Source organism: Stereum hirsutum (genome assembly GCF_000264905.1).
Source record: "Stereum hirsutum FP-91666 SS1 unplaced genomic scaffold STEHIscaffold_17, whole genome shotgun sequence".
Lineage (NCBI taxonomy): Eukaryota > Fungi > Basidiomycota > Agaricomycetes > Russulales > Stereaceae > Stereum > Stereum hirsutum.
Window position 1 is genome coordinate 822,953 of NW_006763147.1, and position 20,033 is coordinate 842,985.

The 20,033-nt window shown below is 50.7% G+C and overlaps 8 protein-coding genes across 8 annotated transcripts; 6 read left to right on the top strand and 2 right to left on the bottom strand.

The window, feature by feature from the left end:
- Nucleotides 1-473: 473 nt before the first annotated feature.
- STEHIDRAFT_114985 (uncharacterized protein) lies at nucleotides 474-1,129 on the top strand (the record flags this gene model as incomplete). Its single annotated transcript, XM_007309322.1, has 2 exons — nucleotides 474-974; nucleotides 1,040-1,129. 2 exons carry the CDS (start codon nucleotides 474-476, stop codon nucleotides 1,127-1,129), a joined length of 591 nt encoding a protein of 196 aa, XP_007309384.1.
- Nucleotides 1,130-2,297: 1,168 nt separating this feature from the next.
- Nucleotides 2,298-3,953, top strand: STEHIDRAFT_114986 (uncharacterized protein; the record flags this gene model as incomplete). Its single annotated transcript, XM_007309323.1, has 10 exons — nucleotides 2,298-2,335; nucleotides 2,401-2,435; nucleotides 2,508-2,661; nucleotides 2,719-2,780; nucleotides 2,839-2,939; nucleotides 2,987-3,078; nucleotides 3,139-3,140; nucleotides 3,190-3,327; nucleotides 3,386-3,401; nucleotides 3,758-3,953. 10 exons carry the CDS (start codon nucleotides 2,298-2,300, stop codon nucleotides 3,951-3,953), a joined length of 834 nt encoding a protein of 277 aa, XP_007309385.1.
- A 1,279-nt stretch (nucleotides 3,954-5,232) lies between these two features.
- Nucleotides 5,233-7,729, top strand: STEHIDRAFT_149943 (cytochrome P450; the record flags this gene model as incomplete). The annotated part of the gene is made up of 14 exons (XM_007309324.1): nucleotides 5,233-5,395; nucleotides 5,457-5,554; nucleotides 5,611-5,702; nucleotides 5,773-5,816; nucleotides 5,867-5,964; nucleotides 6,032-6,204; nucleotides 6,263-6,513; nucleotides 6,575-6,641; nucleotides 6,706-6,906; nucleotides 6,967-6,996; nucleotides 7,062-7,295; nucleotides 7,362-7,394; nucleotides 7,452-7,480; nucleotides 7,554-7,729. The coding sequence occupies 14 exons, from the start codon at nucleotides 5,233-5,235 to the stop codon at nucleotides 7,727-7,729; spliced, it is 1,689 nt and encodes a 562-aa protein (XP_007309386.1).
- Nucleotides 7,730-8,458: 729 nt separating this feature from the next.
- STEHIDRAFT_171888 (uncharacterized protein) lies at nucleotides 8,459-9,737 on the top strand (the record flags this gene model as incomplete). Its single annotated transcript, XM_007309325.1, has 2 exons — nucleotides 8,459-8,547; nucleotides 8,646-9,737. 2 exons carry the CDS (start codon nucleotides 8,459-8,461, stop codon nucleotides 9,442-9,444), a joined length of 888 nt encoding a protein of 295 aa, XP_007309387.1. The 3' UTR covers nucleotides 9,445-9,737.
- A 2,068-nt stretch (nucleotides 9,738-11,805) lies between these two features.
- Nucleotides 11,806-14,300, top strand: STEHIDRAFT_66588 (pyruvate decarboxylase; the record flags this gene model as incomplete). Its single annotated transcript, XM_007309114.1, has 11 exons — nucleotides 11,806-11,868; nucleotides 11,939-11,972; nucleotides 12,029-12,036; nucleotides 12,097-12,140; nucleotides 12,199-12,276; nucleotides 12,342-12,385; nucleotides 12,461-12,560; nucleotides 12,623-13,046; nucleotides 13,133-13,613; nucleotides 13,714-13,930; nucleotides 14,063-14,300. The coding sequence occupies 11 exons, from the start codon at nucleotides 11,806-11,808 to the stop codon at nucleotides 14,298-14,300; spliced, it is 1,731 nt and encodes a 576-aa protein (XP_007309176.1).
- A 1,197-nt stretch (nucleotides 14,301-15,497) lies between these two features.
- On the top strand, nucleotides 15,498-16,436 carry STEHIDRAFT_66199 (uncharacterized protein; the record flags this gene model as incomplete). Its single annotated transcript, XM_007309085.1, has 5 exons — nucleotides 15,498-15,549; nucleotides 15,643-15,755; nucleotides 15,876-15,955; nucleotides 16,080-16,171; nucleotides 16,327-16,436. The coding sequence occupies 5 exons, from the start codon at nucleotides 15,498-15,500 to the stop codon at nucleotides 16,434-16,436; spliced, it is 447 nt and encodes a 148-aa protein (XP_007309147.1).
- A 133-nt stretch (nucleotides 16,437-16,569) lies between these two features.
- On the bottom strand, nucleotides 16,570-18,533 carry STEHIDRAFT_114991 (uncharacterized protein; the record flags this gene model as incomplete). The annotated part of the gene is made up of 4 exons (XM_007309326.1): nucleotides 16,570-17,010; nucleotides 17,100-17,448; nucleotides 17,763-18,375; nucleotides 18,458-18,533. 4 exons carry the CDS (start codon nucleotides 18,531-18,533, stop codon nucleotides 16,570-16,572), a joined length of 1,479 nt encoding a protein of 492 aa, XP_007309388.1.
- An 823-nt stretch (nucleotides 18,534-19,356) lies between these two features.
- Nucleotides 19,357-20,019, bottom strand: STEHIDRAFT_161754 (uncharacterized protein; the record flags this gene model as incomplete). The annotated part of the gene is made up of 1 exon (XM_007309327.1): nucleotides 19,357-20,019. One exon carries the CDS (start codon nucleotides 20,017-20,019, stop codon nucleotides 19,357-19,359), a length of 663 nt encoding a protein of 220 aa, XP_007309389.1.
- Nucleotides 20,020-20,033: the final 14 nt, after the last annotated feature.

Below are 20,033 nucleotides of genomic sequence, written 5' to 3' on the forward strand. Positions count from 1 at the left end.
AACAGAAAGTACTACGAGGGCGGAAAGTACTACACCGGCGGAAAGTACAATGCCAGCAGAGAATACTACAAGGGCGGAAAGTACTACACCGATGAAAAGTACTACGCCAACAGAAAGTACTACGAGGGTGGAAAGTACTACACCAGCAGAAAATACTGCGGCAACAGAAAGTACTAGGCTGGCAGAAAGTACTAAACAAGCGAAAAGTACTATACCAGCAGAAAGTACTACAACGAGCAAAAGTACTATACCCACAAACCAGCATTGCGCACTTTTACTAGCACAGTACTATACCATAGTGCCCCAGAAGCCTCAGTACTCTAAAGTACTGAGACGAGTCACTTTACTGAACCCTCTGGTTTCAATGGCTAAGTATACTACGCCTTCCTTGATATATCAAGGAGGTGGTGATTTCATTGACCACCTCAGCTCCCTACGAGGACCCTTCGCTTCCACCAGGGCAAGGCGTAGCCATGTTTCCCGAATGGGTGTCATGCTTTTACGATCATCACCTTTCCCCTTCCTTTCCTTCCACTCCAATAGTCAATCCGAAGGTCGAACTCAGCCTTACAGCGCTCGCCGATCCTCCGTCTACATTTTCCACGCTATCGCCTGCAGATGTCGAGACTATCGTCTATCCTGGACCTGCCCTGGATGGAGGATCTGACTTTTTGCTCTTTGAAGCTGGGCAGCGGCTGGGGACGTTTGATGAGATGAGGCGGAAGGCGCTCTTTGGCCCGGGTCGAGACGTCCTCCAGAGCTCCTCTGCCGTTACTGGAATGTCAGAGACGGGGCGGAGCGCTGGTGATTGGTGGAAGAGCGTCGAGGTCAGGGTTATATGGTGTGACCGCAGTATTTGGCCGGTACTATGGGGCATCCAAGCGTTGCATCGGGAGCTAGAGGATGCGAAGGCGGCTCATAAAGTGCGAGTTGGACGGGTGAATATAGTGAGAATTAAGGGAGCGAACCATTACGTGCGTGTTTGACATTTAGCCTCAGAGTATACTTTACAATGCTGACGCGATATCGCTCTGGGTAGCCACATTGGGAAGAACCTGAGCAAACGCTGCGCGTCCTCTTGTCTGAAGATGGTGCAGAGGAGGAAGACGCACAAGCTGCTAAATTGTAAGCACGTACTTATCGATTTATCTAAATATATGCTCTGCGACGGCTACAGCTGACGGAGGTCCGTAGACATCGGAGTTGTTGATGTTGTTACGGTGGTAATGATTTTGCTGGTATTTTTCCTGCTCCGCTGATTGCTTTCGATCCACATCTTTTCTGTCTCGTCAGTTCAAAAGCTTGTGCAAAAATACAAGCTGCTTTTCGTTGAGTTCTTCAGTTGTTCACTGTACGATTCTAATGGCAGTCAGTGCTTCAGGCTCGAATGGGTTTCGAACAACATATTATTGGCGGTGATTCGACTTTCATGACGACTAAGACAATGCCTGGAGAGCTTTATACCCGGGTCCTGATTCATGGGCGGTGATGAGGTGACGAGCCATCATGATGTTGATTCTTTCGAGGTGTTCATTGATAGCGTTCACGACGCCGATGACGAGCGGGAGCGGACATATTGGGATGTGTAGGTTGTCCGGGTCTTTTCTGCGACCATTATTCACGTCGTGGGTTCTGTTGTCCTTCGACATTTGAAACAGTAGGGTTCATTGCATTTGTGGAGGAATGTTGTCCTGGACTGAGGCAATCGATTATGGTGACGATGTGGCAGTGGGGTGCTGAGATGCTTCGAAAAGGAAGAAAGTTACATGGTGTCTCAGGCTCAGAGTGGCCCTGGTCGATGTTGCTCCGAGACATTATTGCTGATGATTTTAGCCTCAGTAATTTATATACCCAAAGTGTCCACATCTCAAGCGCACGACGTCGATGACTCCGCACAATCTCGCCATCTGCATCACTTCCTTCTTCAACCCTGGCTGTCCAATCCACACCCTCCTGTACTCTAACACGCTCAACTTTAGCCTTGCACGCCATGACACCTCGTGCGTTAATAATTGACGAGGTACATTCTCCTCCTCCCTCTGTGCATTTTGGCTCTCACCTCCATCCGTGCCCTGAAAGAACTACATTTACAGCCCAAAGATACATTGTGATATGTATCGCCTTTCATCTAGCGCCCCTTCTGTCCCGATGATTCCGGACCTTGCGTGAGATGAAGTCGTGTAAAGCCCAACAGTTTCATGAGCATCAGCTTTCTGTTCGTCACTATGTCATCCATTGCAGTGTTTTCTCTTTAAAACGGACTCTCTATGCTTGAATGGTGTTTTCGTTACTCCATAATGCCCCAACCTGACGTTTCTCTCGACCAGCAGCTGAGGTACGTACTTGTCATTCCGTGTTCACCGCCATGCCTTGCTGAAACGAAATTGTTTCCCTGTTTAGTTTTACTGGAAGCTATATCATTGTGTCTGCGACCGGTATGTACATACCTCACGTTATCTGGCCGATTCGCCCTGATTACCGGCGTCGAGAAGCTCTTTGGTTCACAGACTTTGTGCAAACTTTTCCGGCAGAAGTAAGAGCCATTTGGTCTAGGTCATTAAAAGGGCCCTCGACTCTCTTCATCCTGAACCGGTACAGCTTTCTCGGTTACCTTATCCTACGGCTTATTGTTGGCGAGGCGAAAACTCCCACTGCCTCAGGGTATATTTATATTCCATGTTTCGCTGCCCTGCAGGTCACTATAGACAACGTTTACAGATGCTTGCTGCATGATAAGCTACTCAACGCTTTCGGCACGGTGTCGGTTGTATCAGCTGGTCGTGAGTTCAATGTTGCGCTAAATCGTGTGCGCGCCATACAAAACAATTATTTCTCTAGTTCTTCTTTCTCTGCGGGTGTATGCTCTCTACGGTCAAAGCAAAACCGTACTGGGCTCGGCCATCGCCCTCATTCTTTCGCGTATGTTTATAGATGTCGACGTAAGTCTAGTGTTCTCCCGAGATTTCATCCTCTCATACTTTATTAGGTCGCCGTAAAACCAGAACACTCAACCCCAGGCGGACTCGATGCCCTTTGCCCCTGCGAGTTTATCCCGTCGAATATAAAACTTTATACTAGGTACGTGATTTGATTCGCTCCGACTCTTTACTCCTGAGCAACGAACCGATTGCATCATAGATGTATGTTGCCATTGGGATATCCATGTACCATACTCACATGAAAGCATAGTTGAGGCAATCATCCCGCTGCTGGGCCTCGCTTTTGATACTTTCATCTTTGTGTTGACTCAAAAGAAGACGCAAGACCATGCAGCCGAGATGCGCAGACTGGGACACTCCAGTGTGACACAGCTGATCTGGCGAGACGGTACGGAACGTTGTTATGCTTTAGTCATGTAAACGGGTACGCTGATCTAATATTATAGGTGTTCTATATTTCCTGTCAGTCCCTCTACTGGTAGCTCTCGATTGATTGACCCATCTTAGAAGGTTGCACACAGCGCAATGCTTTTAATCAGTCTTGGCCAAACTATTCTGACTCTGGTTCGTAGCGTATTTTATCAACCCTGCCGTTGTATTCTAATTGGACACACAGATTGCTGCCATCGAACTGACAGCAAGTGCCTCTATCGTACCCTCACAGACCAGCTGTGCTTACGACCTTGCACGCTTCTTCTCTAGGGTGCATCCGTATCTCTCGGTTCGCTCATCAGCCCATTCTTTCATGTGTTGGTCACTGGTCTCATTCTTGTGAAAAATATCAGAACGTCTTACAACCTTTACTCAAATCACAACAGGATTCCCAACATTCTCACAAATCGCATGGTTATAAGTCTTCGTGTTTATGACTCCGACGGTCCACCGGCTGACACCACAACCCCCGATTCTTCATCTGGGGTGGATTTCACCTGGAATCCATGGCTTGGCAATATTGGGTTCTCATTAGATGCAGATGAACAAGATGATGAACGAGGCGGAGACTATTTCAAGTGAAACCTGTACCCGGCGGTAAACCTTTCGTGGACTGAGGTGAGGACATATGCTTTCAGAGAGATGTTTGGAGAAACAGAATTACTGCACAGTATATCTGGTGGCATAGCATTAGACGGGACGGGACGCAGGGCCGCTTGAAAACCTTCAGGTTGTCCGGGAGAGACCGTGGATGGGGTACATCGGAGCGAGGGAGATGGCACCGGTGGGAGTGTTTGTCTGGGACGAAATAAGAGGGAGAGGGCTGAAGCAATCAGTCTGGGTATGTTGGTTTTCTGTCATTCCTTCGACGAAACTCGAGATTATCGTCACCATCTTGCAATTGGCTTCTGTGAAGCAGAGGTTCGACAACGTCGCACGCCATGAAATAAAATTCCCCGTGCTATTCGAGTAATACAATTCGACTACATTTGGACGCCCGTTGTGTGAGTCGAGCTGCCAGTCAATGGGAGCTTCACGCATCTTCAACTCCTCGTCCTCGGGTCCTTGTGGCGTCGTCAGAGGTCTGAGTCGCCGGGTGGCGTACATTTTGAACTCCCGAGTCGGCATCTTCCGACGGTAGCATCCTTGCCACTCGACCACCGTCGAAGCAGTCGCCACACCATCGACTTTCTTTGTGACACAAATGAAACCAGGACCAGAAACCTCTGACGATTGAACCGAACGGTACAGGTTGAAGATGGAAGGGCTTGCGAGATCTCAAATGCGGGGCCTAAATACCGAACGATTACGGCTCTGGGGCAATTTTGCGTTCTCCTCCGGTACTAACAGGTGTGCCCTAATTACTTATATACCCCGGCACGGCCTTGGCATCCTCACGAGTCGTCATGCATCTTCCTACCTTCTCGTATTGACTGTCGGTGTAAACCAGTAGATCGTGCACGAAGTTCTCGTGTACGCTGTAGCGTAATGCGCAGTACAAATCCTTGTCCGGCTCGGATGTCTTCGAACAACAGTTGGCCTGGCAAGCGTGCATCCCCGGACTCATAGACCATTAGGTCCTCGGATGTACGGCTTCGGTGGCCATACAATGTGGGTTTTCCTCTCCTTTGCGAACTCCTCATTGGACGCAGCATTTCGCCCCACAACCGTGTGGGCTTTCTTCGCCTGTCGACATGTATAGAACTTTTGATCATCATCAGCACACCTACGAGCTCCATAACGGATCCTCTTTACGGCAGTGATCCACTATTTTTCCTCGTGAACTACATATAAGATCTGGAGCATTGCTCAACTCGTCTCGTTGCAATCCAGACCGTCAATCGTCGATACTTCGCCTATAATGCGTTTGCTAGAAAGATCACTCACAACATCTGTTCTGGTCACATCATCCACCGTCTTCTTACTGTGTGCTGCTCTTCTGATACTATCACGAGTGCGGCTTTCGTACAAGCAAGCGCATCTGCGTAACATTCCCGGGCCACCTGCACAAACCTTCGTATTCGGTGAGCACTGCCTTTTCCATCTTTTGGCATACGCTCTCGTCTGACGAGTTTCTGCTCCTAGGAAATCTGAAACAGTTCTTCAGCTTACAAGGTTGGGAGTTCCACGACAGTATAGCGCTGACGTATGGACGAATCGTCAGGATCTGGGGACTCTTTGGAGTGAGTTGTCGTCTTCCCGCGGTAGGCTCTGTCACGCAACTCATCACCTCCATCAGGATGTTCACCTCCATATAAGTGACCCCAAATCCCTTTACAATGTTTTGATCAAAGACCAGGAAATATTCGAGGAAACGGACACATTCATCGAGTACGTTCGCTATCCCTAGAGTCTCCTTCGCGATTTCGATGTGGATATTGATGCCGTTTACCTTGTTCAGGTCCAATAAGCTGTTTTTCGGGATGGGCTTACTGAGTACCCTCGGTCAGCCTCTACACTATCTTGTAATTATTCGGGTCTAACGGTACGGATAGGAGTGCACCACCGTCGCCAGAGGAAGCTGCTCAACCCAGTTTTCTCTATCAACCATATGCGCTATATGATTCCTACTTTCTACAGTATCTCGCATCAGGTGGGCACCGCTGGCGCACAACCTCGATCCGAAACAAAAGTTATAACTGTTCTATGATTTCACCCAGCTCGACGACATCCTGAAGGCTAAGGTCGACAATGGGCCCCAGGAGCTAGATGTCCTTGAATGGATGACTCGCGTTGCGTTGGAACTCGTCGGCCAAGGCGGCTTAGGATATTCCTTCGAAACGCTGGACGAGCGGAAATCGAACCGCTACGCTGAGGCGGTCAAGATGCTATTGCACGTCTTTCTGCTTTTCTATGTGCAAACCCTGCCTAACTGATCATGCATAACGTAGCCCAACGGCTGGCAGGATCGAACTCCTTCGCATGTTTCTTCCGTACTTCTCCAATCTCGGGACTGCGTCTTTCCGCCACTGGGCCATACGATTGTTGCCGTCGAAGAATATCAAGCTGTTGATCGACGCCACTGAGGTCATGGACGAAACGTCGAAGAAAGTGTTCTACCACAAGAAGGAGGCTCTGGAGAAGGGGGATGATGCAGTAGTTCACCAGATGGGTGAGGGCAGAGACATTATGAGCATACTGAGCAAGACAGATATTCCTTTCTCAACTTGATGACCTATGCTCATGGTCTCCGTTGATCCCAGTGCAATCAAACTTGACCGCTGATGAAGATGACCGCATGCCCGAGTCTGAGTTATTGGGCCAGATGTCGTAGGTCTCATATAGGACCACAGACTTGCACGATGCACTGATCAGAATCTCATTACGCATACAGGACCCTGGTGTTTGCTGCAATGGATACGACGTCGTCTGCATTATCTCGCATCTTGTTGCTCTTATCCATGAATCCGAGCGTACAGGACAAACTGCGTGAAGAGCTCGTCGCTGCGCGCAAAGAAGCTGGAGGCGATCTCGACTATGACGCTCTACACGAGCTGCCGTATTTGGAGGCAGTTTGTAGAGAGACGCTTCGAGTGTAGGCCTGATCATCTATCGCAGCAGTGATTGTTATTAAGGCTTACTTCTCATGCTCCAGGTATCCTCCGGTGACCCATATTCCTAGGGTGTACGCTGATCATCTCATCGGCGTATGGACAATGTGGACACTGACCTTTATCTGCAACTGGTTAGTGCGCGCAAGGACGCAGTCCTGCCGTTAAGCACTCCTATCAGGGGTAACGACGGCAGTACTATCTCTGAGATAGTCATTCCTAAGGACACAAGCATCATCATTGGAATCAGGGAGGTCAACACCAGTACCGAAATTTGGGGCACAGACGCTGCTCAGTGGAAGCCTGAGAGATGGTTGTCGCCGTTGCCAGAGAGTGTCACGAATGCTCGTGTTCCCGGCATCTACTCCAACATGTATGATCTTGCCCTAAACAGTATACGAGTGATCAACTTGAACTGATCGCACATTGTTCTTTGTAGGTTGACCTTCTTGGGAGGAGGAAGAGGCTGCATGTAAGCCCCAATTGGCGCCGTTTTCCTCTGGAAGTGATCTGATCATTGTTCGTGCAGTGGCTTCAAGTTTTCGCAAATGGAGATGAGTACGTTTGCTCCTGTTCATGCTATTTTTTGTATAATACCAACCAACCGTCGCTAATTTCTCCATGGTTTCAGAAATTGTCCTGTCTCTCCTCATTCCCAGCTTCTACTTCTCGCCCGCCAAGAAACAGATCGAGTGGCTCATGGGACCCGTGTCTGCACCGGTCGTCTCGGGTGGCACGAAGCCCTCCATGCCATTGATGCTTACGCCGGTTCAGCCTCAGGCCGATGGTGCTATGTTTAAAGCATGATGTGAAGGGAAATGTGTGCTACGGTATACTTTGTACTATCGAAGTTTGACCGTACCAGTCAGTTCCGTTCGTACGAATTCAAGATTATTGTCGTCATCTCGGTCTCCGCTTCGATGCTATAGCACGCCATGGTGGTGACCCACCGTAGTTCGATTGACTCACTCTGACAACACCTGGACGCCCGTTGTGTAAGTATGTTACCAACCGGTACCATTTGGAGTTGATTTGGAGGCTACTATTCCTCGATTGCCGCCACTGTAAGGTAAGTTCTATCTTGAATTGGTTGCAACAGTTGAGATATGATTGTGTGATATCATGGATACCTGATGTATGCACTACACTATGCCTTGCTGTGAAAGAAGGATGGGCGTACCAAGGCGCCACAACGCCACAATCGAAGCCGACGGCTACCGACAGCCACCGAGCTCGGTAGACGCTCTGCATTGACTCCTCCGGAAAGCGCTGGTCGAATACTTCATGTCTCGACCTCTCTATCAAGCTCCGTGACACATGCTATATGTGAACCGACCCCTGCGTGGAAGGATTCACCGGATGCCGTAGTGCAGCGGTATAAGATGCCCTCCTGGCGCATGACGAGTCGACATCCCACCCTGACTTCTGAATCGCGCTGACCAGAGTTCTACTTATCGTACTTATCTGGAGTCTTTGCACGCTCGTCACTATCGTCGAGCAAGGAGACTAAGTGTTGGACAACTCAATAGAATCAATATGTCGCGTCCAGAGAAGAAGATCATCCTCTACGACTATCCGTGTAAAGTCCCCGGAGGCGCTTGGTCTCCCAACACATGGAAGGCTAGGTATGTACTCAAGCTTTATATCAACCAGCTTTCAAGTCCTTCCATCTCTGCATCCTCTTCATCTACGCACGGCTCAAACTCCCCACCACCTAATCTAGACTCGCATTAAACATGAAAGGCATCCCCTACCGTACCCACTGGATCGCCTTCCCTCTAATCCGCGAACATTGCATCTCCATCGGAGCCGATCCCACCCTCCACATCGCCGGCGAACCGATATACACACTCCCAGTCATCCACGACCCCAACACCGGCGCGACGATATCCGAATCGTTCGAGATCGTCAAATATCTACACCAGACGTATCCCTCTCCCACTCCCTCGAACACGGACGCCCACATTGACACAATCGAATTCATACCGGCCGGCACGACTGCCCTCCAGCAAGCCTTCACATCCGCATTCACGTCCACCGTCATCTCGCACCTCACTACCCTAATCATCGCCGATATCGGAGCTCCGATCCCCGGAGCGCAGGATTATGAGTTCTGGAAGAGGTCGAGGGAGGTGAGGTTGGGGATGTCGATTGATGAGTTTGTGCCGAAGACGGAGGAGAGGAGGAGGGAGTTGTGGGGGAAGGCGGTGGAGGGGTTCAGGACTGTGGGTGGGTGGTTGGATGCGAATGGCGATGGGGATGGAGGAAGGTGGGTGATGGGGCAGACGTTGAGCTGGGCGGACGTGCTTGTTGCGAATTGGGTTTTGTCGTTGAGGAGGTTGTGGGGCGAGGATGATGAGAGGTGGAAGGAGTTGATGGGACTTGGTGGGGGGAGGTGGAAGGCTTATTATGAGAGTGTGGTGAAATATGAGTGGGTTGACAAGGAAGGGCTGAAGAGTTTGGGAGGCGCGATAGAGGACAGGGAGAGGGTTGGTGGGAAGAGGCTTCCCACCAACCGGTGAGAGTTGGATATGGACCGATATGGTTTGACAGTCTCAAGGCTGTGGTGAGCGCATCTTGTCTGCAAAGAAGAGAATAAATTCTGTATTTTGCATCTAAGTTCAGTACGAGGCCTAGTCGTGCGCGCCATAAGACTTCTGGTTGGTTTGAATGGCTGATATGTTCGCTAGAATTTTACCTCCATCCGTAGCCTGTCTGCAATAGTAGTCATAACGAAGAACTGTACTAGCCGTTGTCTTTCTCTACTTATCTAGAGCAGCTGCAATTCAACGCCTTATTTAGGATTTTAAGAATGGGAAGTTCATAACGCGTGAAGCTCAAGATCATGATGCATGACGGTCCACGGCCACACAAATAGAAACCTTGCGAGTACGACGCGTCCTTGTCCGCCCAAAGGGGAAATTGAAATCCCGCAACGACACGTAAATAATCGTTGCGACGCGCGCTGCCACGTGTTTGCGATCGGACAATCTGGGCTTGAACGTTTGAGCAGCACCGACGGCCCAATGATTATATTCGAACACTGTACATCTGAGGCTGCCATCGTCCATTATAAGTGCATCAACATAGCAGCCCGAATATGTGTAGTGCTCATGACCGACATGCACCGTGCTTAGAGCCCTATAACGGAATTATGAGTCTGGAGGAAGAGAAAGAGCGGACCGTAGATCGATGCCTGAACAAGACAGGATTTGGGTCAGGTTTGGAGGGTGTCTAGGAATAAGAATAATTCGCTATATCGAAGCGCACCAAAATCCTTCCGACTTCGAGATAAACATGACCAGTGGACTTCCGTCGATGCAGAAGGATTGTTACTAACGATACCTCAAGCGGCGAGCATATATAAACGAGAAGAACAGGAACTTCAAGGGCTTCCTGGCGTTGCCGGAGTTGTATGAGACCGAGCGTAAGAGTTGAAGATTCAAACGTCGAAGCGAGCAGAGCCACACTCAGATCAGATCAAGTCCGCGTTTTAAGTTGCGGTAGGTTGCGGTTCGGAAAGAAAGCTAAACGGTGTTATACAAGCGGATCTCGAGATCTGCAAGGGTTGCATAGACTAGACTTCTTGAGCATTCGAGAGTCCAGAATCCTCGGGCGAGGCGAGGTATTTGTAGAGTCTATATAGTCTGTGCGATTCAGAGATAAGTACGGCGGCTATGGTCTATGTGGACAGGTAGGGCCTGGTGAGGACAACTCGGAGGGATGCAGTACTTGATAGCTGGAATCGCAAGTGCATGAGAGATGCAAGACAAAGTTGAGGATGAGACGGAGGATGTACCGTAATATGTAGTTGGATTGGGTGTAGATCATCGCGAGAAATATTCGCAAAGCACAGTGTCCTGAAGTGGAATTTAGGCCTATACAAATATTCGACCAGAGGGAATAACACGATCGCATGCCGACTGCAGTGCCACACGCAGATCATTGATCAGGGCGAATAAGGACACCGAACCTGTCTCGGAGGGCGTGCAGATCTAGATGTTCTCCAATGCGCAGGCTCAGCCAAATATATCCATGGCTTGCATGCGCGTCAAGGGATCCTAGAGCGAGTCCGGACTGACAAGTCATGATGTTGCGCTGTTGCGGACGGTGACGGTGCTCCGCGACCGCGAGTCCAGTAGTGGTCCAGCTCGTCGAGCAGAACGACGACGGAAATTAATTGTCATGGTCAACGAGAATCTAGAGGTCCAGGAGAGAAGGCTCATCCCGCTGAAGATGACCGGAGCACAAAGTATTGTGGAATCACCAGAATCTCAGCCAGCTGAGAAGGAAAATTTTCCAGACGATTCCTCCGCATCATCGACGTCGGCGGCGAACGCGTACAGCCTTAGCAGCGAGAACGTACAGGAGGAGGACGGAGGATGCAAAGCGGAGGACAGCAAAAAGCTAAAGGATGCACAGGCTGGGCTCGTCCAGAACGCTTTGAAGGAGGGTGTGCTCGTGGAAGGGGCGTGTGGCAGAAAAGATTGCGCTTCGGAGGAGTCGGTGCCTGTCACGGTCTGATCCGGAGACCGTGAGAGGAAGATAAGATGGCGATCTTCCTCATCGGGGCAGACGCGCGTAGATCCGAGCAAGATCCGAGAGTCAAGTGGCGTCGATCTCCAGATCCGTCGGTGGCGTGAGCACCGACTGGACCGAAATCGGGACCGCGCCTGGGCAGAGGCCATCGACGCTCGACTCCCTTCGTCCTCCGCCCTCCGGCCAACCCTCCGTCTTCTCCCGCCAGCCCGTATATATACTCCATCTAAAACCGGACAGCTGACCTCCTCACCAACACTACCTTCATCACCAACCACCAACAGCTTCCAGCTTTTCTCAGCTACTTTCTTAGTTAGCGACCCAACCCAACAACTCTTACAGAGATGTCGGAACAGATCACCATCGGGGCTTACCTCCTCGAGCGTCTTGCTCAACTCAAGGTCACCGTAAGTATTGTGTTTTGTACTCCATGGCTCAATCGGCGGTACTGATTAGAGATCGTTCGTGGCGATGTAGTCCATGTTCGGTGTCCCTGGTGACTTCAACCTCGGTATGTCTCTACGCTTTGAATCGTAGCACCCTTCGCTGACTTCTCCTCGTTCATAGGCTTCTTGGTTAGCTACATGTCCATTCTATACAGATAGTAAATCAGGCGCTAACCCTTATCTTTCTAGGACCTCGTTGAGGACCACCCTGCGATGGAATGGATTGGCAACTGGTTAGTTCGCTTTTTCTCCCTTCTTTATCGCTCAATCAGTACCTCATATTGCCTCCAGTAACGAGTTGAACGCGGCCTACGCTGCCGATGGCTACGCTCGTGTGAAGCCCACCTCCATCGGTGTCATTACCACCACGTACGCTCCCAATCCGCTCATTTTCCATCAAAAGCCCCTATTTATAGAATCAACCCCTATTCCAGTTTCGGTGTCGGCGAACTCAGCGCTATCAACGGTATCGCTGGAGGTCAGTCGTGTTTCTTTCCTTCTCAAATTCGTTTAGAGGGCAGAAGCTGATTTTCAAATGATTGATGATGAATAGCGTTTTCCGAGATGGTGCCCGTCTTGCACATTGTTGGCGTGCCTAGCACTTCCCAACAAAAGAACAAGCCCATGCTTCACCACACCCTCGGTGATGGAAGGTTTGTGCCCCTCTTTATGTCCTACCGCTTTTGCACCGTTGCTCAAGTTTGTGTGATTCTAGGTACGACGCATACGCCAAAGCCGCCGAGCAGTTCGCCATCACCCAAGCCACCCTCCTCGACAAGCGCACCGCCGCTCAGGAGATCGACCGTGTCATCACCGCCTGCATCACCAGCGCCCGTCCCGTCTACCTCTTCATCCCCACCGATGTCGTCTTCATGAAGATCCCCACCGGTAACCTCCATACCCCACTCACCTCCGCTTTCCCGCCCAACGACGAGGAGACCGAGCAGTTCGTGTTGGACGAGATTGTCAGGAAGGTTGAGGCGGCGGATGGAGATGCGATCTTCTTGGTTGATGCTTGCGCCGTGAGGCATCATGTGAAAGATGAGGTGAAGGAGCTTGTGGAGAAGACCGGCTTCCCGGTGTACGCTGCGCCCATGGGCAAGAGCGCCGTCTGGGAGGGTTACGAGAGATACGGTGGTGTGAGTATTTCCTTATTCGCCTTCTCCTTTCCTTGATTTGCTTTCTGAGGGCTATTCGCTCATACTTTTCGCGATCGTGTTTGTAGATCTACGTCGGCTCTATTTCCCGACCTGAGATCAAGGAGAAGGTCGAATCCGCAAAACTCATCATCTCCATCGGCGGCCTCAAGTCCGACTTCAACACCGGCAACTTCACCTACCGCATCCCCAAACAGCGCACCATCGAGCTCCACTCCGACCACACTCTCGTCCAGTACGCCAAGTACGACGCCATCGGCATGAAGCAACTTATCCCCAAACTCATCCCCCGGCTTGCCGGCTTCGCCGCCGCCGCCTCCAAGTTGTCCGTCCCCCGGTTCGGCGCGAGGTTCCCCACTGAGGATCCTCTTGGTGAGGAGACGATCAGCCATGCGTGGATGTGGCCGAGGATGAGCCAGTTCTTCAGGGAGAAGGATGTGATCGTGAGTGAGACGGGAACGAGTAGTTTCGGTGTTTTGGACGTGCCGTTGCCCAAGGACGCGATCAACGTCAGCCAGATTCTCTGGGGAAGTATCGGATGGACTGTCGGTGCGTACTTTGTCTTCTCCCTTCCCATCCTCCCTTTCGTCTTTCTGACCTTCGTTTTCTCGGACTTTTGCTTACGGTGTTCGTCTTTTGTGATCTATAGGTTCTACTCTCGGTGCTGCCCTCGCTGCCCGCGACCAGAATCTTGGCCGTACGCTCCTCTTCATCGGCGACGGTTCCATCCAACTCACCATCCAGGAGGTGTCGACCATGATGAGGCTCCGGTTGAAGCCCATCATCTTCCTCCTCAACAACTCTGGTTACACGATCGAGAGGTACCTCCACGGTACGCACCGCAAGTATAACGACATCGTCAACTGGTGCGTTTTGTTTTCTCATCTTAATTCCCTCTACGCCTGCCCTACTCCAGCTTCCCCATCACTTCCCACCATTCCCTATCCTCGCCCGATGGTCGAACTTCTTACTCACTCTGCTATTTTTTCCGCGCACAGGAAATGGACGCAACTTCTCGACGTCCTCGCCCCCGCCGACCTCGAGCCCCGCCCGAAGTCGTACACCGTTCACACGAAGAAGGAGTTCGACGAGCTCCTCAACACACCTTCCTTCGCTTCGTGCGAGACTATCCAGCTCGTGGAGATCATGATGGACAGGTTCGATGCGCCCCAGGCGTTGCAGAGGCAGGCGGAGTTGAGCGGGAAGACGAATGCGTATGTCGCTGAGTACCTGTAATCGTTTCATCCATCATCGGTCCCCTTCCTCCACATAAAACGAGGTCGTAACCATCCTCCCCTCTTCTCCGTCGCGTTTTCGTTTTCGTCTTTGGGTGTGTTCCGTGTTGTTTTCGGGTGGGAGTAGTGGGAGCGAAGAAGAAAAATAACACCAAATGTACAGTACTAATAATTCGCACGCATGGATTCGGATTTCGTCGTTGTTGTTGTAGCACCTCACACATACGTATAGTCTATAGACACTTAGAATGGATAGTCACAATTCAGTTCTTTCTCTGCTTCTTGTGAGGCGTGCATTTTGGGAAGGCCGTTGCGGGGAGGTTCAGTCTGAGGACTTGTGTTTTCGGTTTCTGGCTGCTTCACTCTTCAGAGACGCCGTACGCCACATCGCCCGGCGCCACACAAGTCGGAGTCAGAAAGAAATGCGCTGGATTCGGGATATGCCGGAGCGTGCACGGAGGCGAAATTCGCCGCGACCAGCAACTCGCTCAAGCAACGCTCAATTGCAAGCGCTCACAAACAGTGAGATTTCTGCAACCCACCAACCGTTTGATGGCGCAGAGCACGGCCCAGAGAGGGCCAAATACGCAGTTGCGCATCGTCAACGTCCGCGAACCGTAGGCGCCCAACTCATAAAACCAACATGAAACGTCTAATAATTCTGTGTTTTCGCTGAGGCTTGCAACTGTTTGCCCTGCATGGTCTTGCATGCTGCTCCATTGACAAGCTGGTGTATGTACTCTGAAGTAGAGGTAATCCTGTTATCTATTGTAGGACTTCACGGCTCTTGGAAAGGCTATCGCTAATACGTTTTCCACTGGGGCGTAGGCGTCTATTCGCCATGCCAGTGGTAGCAGGCTACTTTCATCGTGTTCTGATCATTCAATGACTGCTCGACGCCACCATTACTCGGCTCCAATCAATACTTGGGTACTTATTCGCTGTTCTCTTTCTTGTCCTCCAGGCTCCCTCCACGTCCCCTTATCACGTCTTGACCCACCTGTGACCTCGCTGAAACATGAAAACGCCTCCGAGTCGTCACGGTCTCTCATTGGCTTTATTGTTTATGTTTCTTTGTTGCTTACTTCTTGCCAGTGGAGTCACATTTTCCATGCCTGTTCAAGAGCTGTTGGTTGCCAGTGGCCGTCAGTTCAGACTTGGGTCGGGGTTGCTCAGCTGCAGGCTCGCGGGTGACGACATGTCATGTCCCCCAGTGAAGACCATGGCGAGTTGGGATTGGGAATCTTGTGGTCCGTTATTATTATCCCTGGATCTTCGTCTTCGTATCTTCCTCCTTCCTCTTCGCTACTGAACGAATGTTTTTTTTTTAACGCAATCTACAGGTTTAGCTTCAGATCCCGTTCAGATAAGATCTATTGCTGTCGCACCGGATCCACCGAAGCCTGGGGAGAATATGACGGTCTCGGTTCAAGCTACGGCACAAGAAGACGTCGCGGTTCGTTTTCTCTCTATTCTCCACTCCAATCTCCTCGTCTAGTCGTAACGTCAGCCTAGTTTTCTCATTGACGTTTAAGAGGCATATAGTTTGGAGCTAACACGCCTTTCTTCTTTATAGGAAGGAGCCTATGCGAACGTGGAGGTAAAACTTGGGTTGATCAGGATATTGCAGAAGGAGTTTAATCTGTGCGAGGAAGCGTACGTGTTCGTTTCCTTTGAAAACATGATGTCTTCGTCTCCTTTCGATCTGACGCTATGGCCATGTTCCTCATCGACATCGACCTTGGAACTTATAATGTTGGAAACCGCGCACTTATCACAGACGCAAGGCGAACATGACCGTTCAATGCCCCGTCGAGAAAGGAGATCGTATACTGGAGAAAACTGTCAAGTTGCCAGACTTCATCCCGCCTGGTGAGCTCCTCGTTTTTGGACCATCGCATCGAGCGCATCCTTCTGCACCTTATTCACCCTCAACTACTTCCCCTCATCATCTACTTCCTCGTCCCGTTCTGCAGCCCCTTTACTGAAACTTCTGTCTGTTCATCTCCGCCGTCGATCTCTGGCAGGCCCAATCAAGATCAACGTAAACGGCTACACGACCGACGACGAGCCACTCTTGTGCATCAACTTGAACGTGAACTTCGCGAACTTGAAAACTGCTTCGAGAGCTGTATGAAAGAAAGCCTCTGTCACCTTCGTACATATGTCGGAAACATATATACACGCCGGTTCTCGTGATGGACTCGGAGATTCTACGGATTGGTCACACATGTTCTGCTCAATGTTTTGATACGCCAATTTATAATATATTACATCACGAGGCAGGATGATTGACCAGCACGGTGCGATGCGATATGGGTATATGTAACATTTCCAGCAATACCCACATAGAGAGAAGACACCCAGTCGCAAAGTAGATAACCATAAACCCAAGAACGACAACTGCCCTTCGATCCCCCAAACCAAACATTCCGTATCCTCGCGAAGCGGTGTGGGTCCAGACTACTAGTTACTGGTCTCTCGAGGAGGCCTCTGGCTATGTAGGCTAGTCCACGCCGAGCTCGGGCGCGTGAGCCGATGACTATACTCTTCTGGAGAGTACGATGAAAGAAAAAATGTGCCGTAGGTGGTGGGATCGCGCAACCCGTCACCAGCGGTGTAGATTGATGCCTCTCAGGCTCGTTTGGTGCCTTTCCATTCTCCTCGTCCTCCTCTTCAGTCGAGCATCCCAGCTCCCCCGTACCAGAGTCCTGCCAAATATGCCATCGCTACGTCTTCCCTTTCAAGAGCTCCGCTCTATCCTTCTCCGTCTCCATCGTCCTGCTCCTGAATCAAACACCAAAACATCTCCCCCTAAATCCGAGTCCTCCATCCCCGATGTACCATCCCTGCGTCTCCCTACTTGCTTCCCACCCAAACGCTCTCTTCTCTCATCGGTTTCCTGGTGTTCGTAAGGAAAGGTCGTTGAACGTGTTCGCAAAGGCGTGGTTGTTGAGCCCCGGTAAAAGTGAAGGAGGGAGTTGTCGGCGGGAAAGGATCCTCGATAGGCGGGTATGTGTGTCGAGTCGTCGCGGTCGAGGTCAAGATCGATCGTATGGTGGTTGGTGAATAGGCGGGGACGGGTATTCGTGGCGGAATGTTGCCGAGTCGCTGAAGTCGAAGTCGTACGTATCGTAGCCGCTGGGTATCTGTATCACTGAGTCTGAGGAATCAGTGTCAATCTCTCGGAGTGGCACCCTACATCTCCTGGGGCCACTCCGAGTCTCCGAGTCCGAATCTCAGTCTCAGTCTCAGTCCCAGTCCCGGTCCGAAACATAAATCTCCCGCGAGACATGAACATATGAATCATCTCCGAGACATCTCAGTATCACCTCTCCCCATCAGCAGCAATCAATAGTCAACACCATCAACAGCCCCCACCACCTCCGGTATAATCGCTCGAAGACCTGGACGGCACTCTGGCGCGACCCGAACCATATCTCCTATGATGAGCTTAACACACTTCACCTCCAGATAATAGCCTGAAACAGGCTCTATCTCGTACGTATCGGCATCGGGTTCCTCATCAACAGGACCCTCAAAAACACCATCGTCCTCGTACTCGTACTCATCGTCATCGTACTCATCCTCCTCCTCATCGCATGACACGCCAAACCAAGCACCCACACCAAGCGGATCCGCCTCATACTCAAACGATTCGACGGACTGAGCATACATACCGTTCCCCTCGAGCTCTTCACCATCGAGCTCTAATTCCTTATATACCTCCTTTCCACATGCCACACCACCAAATACCGACGCCTCATAGTTGTTGTCGTACGGGGCCGAGTCGAAGTCGTAAGAACTCTGAGGAGACTGATCGTTGCGAGGGGTGACGGGGAACTCTCTCGTCGACGGCTCGCTCGCGCTATCAGTCTGGGAAGAAACCTCGGAAAGTTCGTTGGAGTATTCGGACTCGGAAGAGGAGGTTTGAGAGTTTTGAGAAGGGTGAGGGAGGGCGATGGCGGCGGTAGTTGTGATGGTGGAGGCGAGGGCGGGGATTTTGTCGCATTTGGGACGGGGTGTGGCGGTCATGGGCACCGTGACGTCGACGTCCTCGATAGCGCGGACTTTTTCTATGTACGTAGACAAATAAGTACGTCTCAAGTCAGCATACTGGCAAACGAAAGGAATGGAATGAAGAAAGGAGGAACCCACGGAGCAGTCCACGGAATCGAAGCCTAAGCTTGCCGGCGATGACACCGGTGGGGGTAACAATTGCTTTGGAGAACATGTTTGTGGTTTATGCGTAAGGGCAGGGGTGTTATGCGCTTATAATTCGCTGGGGAGGTACTATGGATAAGGTATGTGCGTGGTTCGGTGGGGAGAAGTGCTCAGTATTAGAGCAAGTTTATATACATTTGAGCCTTGAGTGCGGGATGTGTCGGAGGAAAGGTGAATCATGCCGGTGAATGCGCTTGAGTCACGTCGCTGAAGTTCGTGAGCGGGACAGACGGGTCTGAGACAGTGTGCGTATTGCAGTAGATGTTGGACCAGTTTCAGAAGATCGAGGCCGTCCAAGATTCTGAATCGATCTGTCTCGGGCAGGCGATATCTACGTTTTACATGAATCGACCGCGTATGTATCGTCCCAGGTCCTGCTGGAAACTCCACTAACACGGTCAGTGACGTTTATTTTGGCTCGTAATAGATGAGATAAATCCTGCGAATGCACGATCATCTTCGTGACATACCTCACCACGGTGTCGCACAACCCAGCACCAGCGGTAACGACTGGTGCTTCGCTTTTGATAGTAAGCTCCATGCTTCGCCGTCGCCGTCGTTTACCTGTCAGAATCGGCCATCTCGATGTCTTCCTTATTTTTATCAGGGGAAAGTTCCAACTGGGCCTTCAAAAACTTTCCTGAGCAAGGTTACATTCGAGATAAATTCAAACCAAACAAAGACGGGTTTCTATATTGATGACTATAATGCGTAACTGTTAACATAGGGCTAGAACACCGACACCTTCATTAGACCCAAAGCATCTCAAGTGGAATGAGGATTGAACCACATACCATCATTCTCCAACGCTCCTCGCCACAGTAAAAAGAGAATCAGAAACCCCTTCTCCCCGCTCGTAAAGCAGCCTTCTGTATCGCCTTAGTCACCTCCGAGGTGTCTCCGTAAAAGTAGTCGTCACGGCTCCAACACTTCAACCCAGAGACGTCTTTCAAGGACGACATCCTGACGCACGCCCGCGACCATACATGTGGACGTCCTAGTGTTTTGGGCTTTAACAGCCCGCTGAGCTTCTGGACCTGGTGGGTTATCGGGACCTTCGTGAGAATCGAGATGAGAGCATGTTCCACATGCGCTCGGGATGGTTCATGGATAGTGGGATCGGTAATGTGGAGCTTGATCATGAAATAGTTATCGTCCGTCTTGACCTCGAAATCCGCAGGCTGGATAACGTTTTCGTGCACTTGTAGTGAATCATAAGGCCTTGAGAGTGCGGGAATGTGAGAGTGGCGAGAGACGAAAACAGAGAGGGCTTCGTCCAGGGCTGAAGTGAATGGAACCTCGCAATTCATTGAGACTTGAAATGAGGCTACGTTTGGAAGTGTTGAGAAGTGCAAGAACGTGGTGAGGGCCTGAGGTGTTATGCTGAGGGTGACCGAGCGCAGGCGTGATAGTGATATGTGAGCGAAATTCTCCAAGGATTCATTTGCGGGGCTGTATATGTGAGGTCTGATGACGAGATATCTCAAGGATGGCATTATTGACAAGGCAG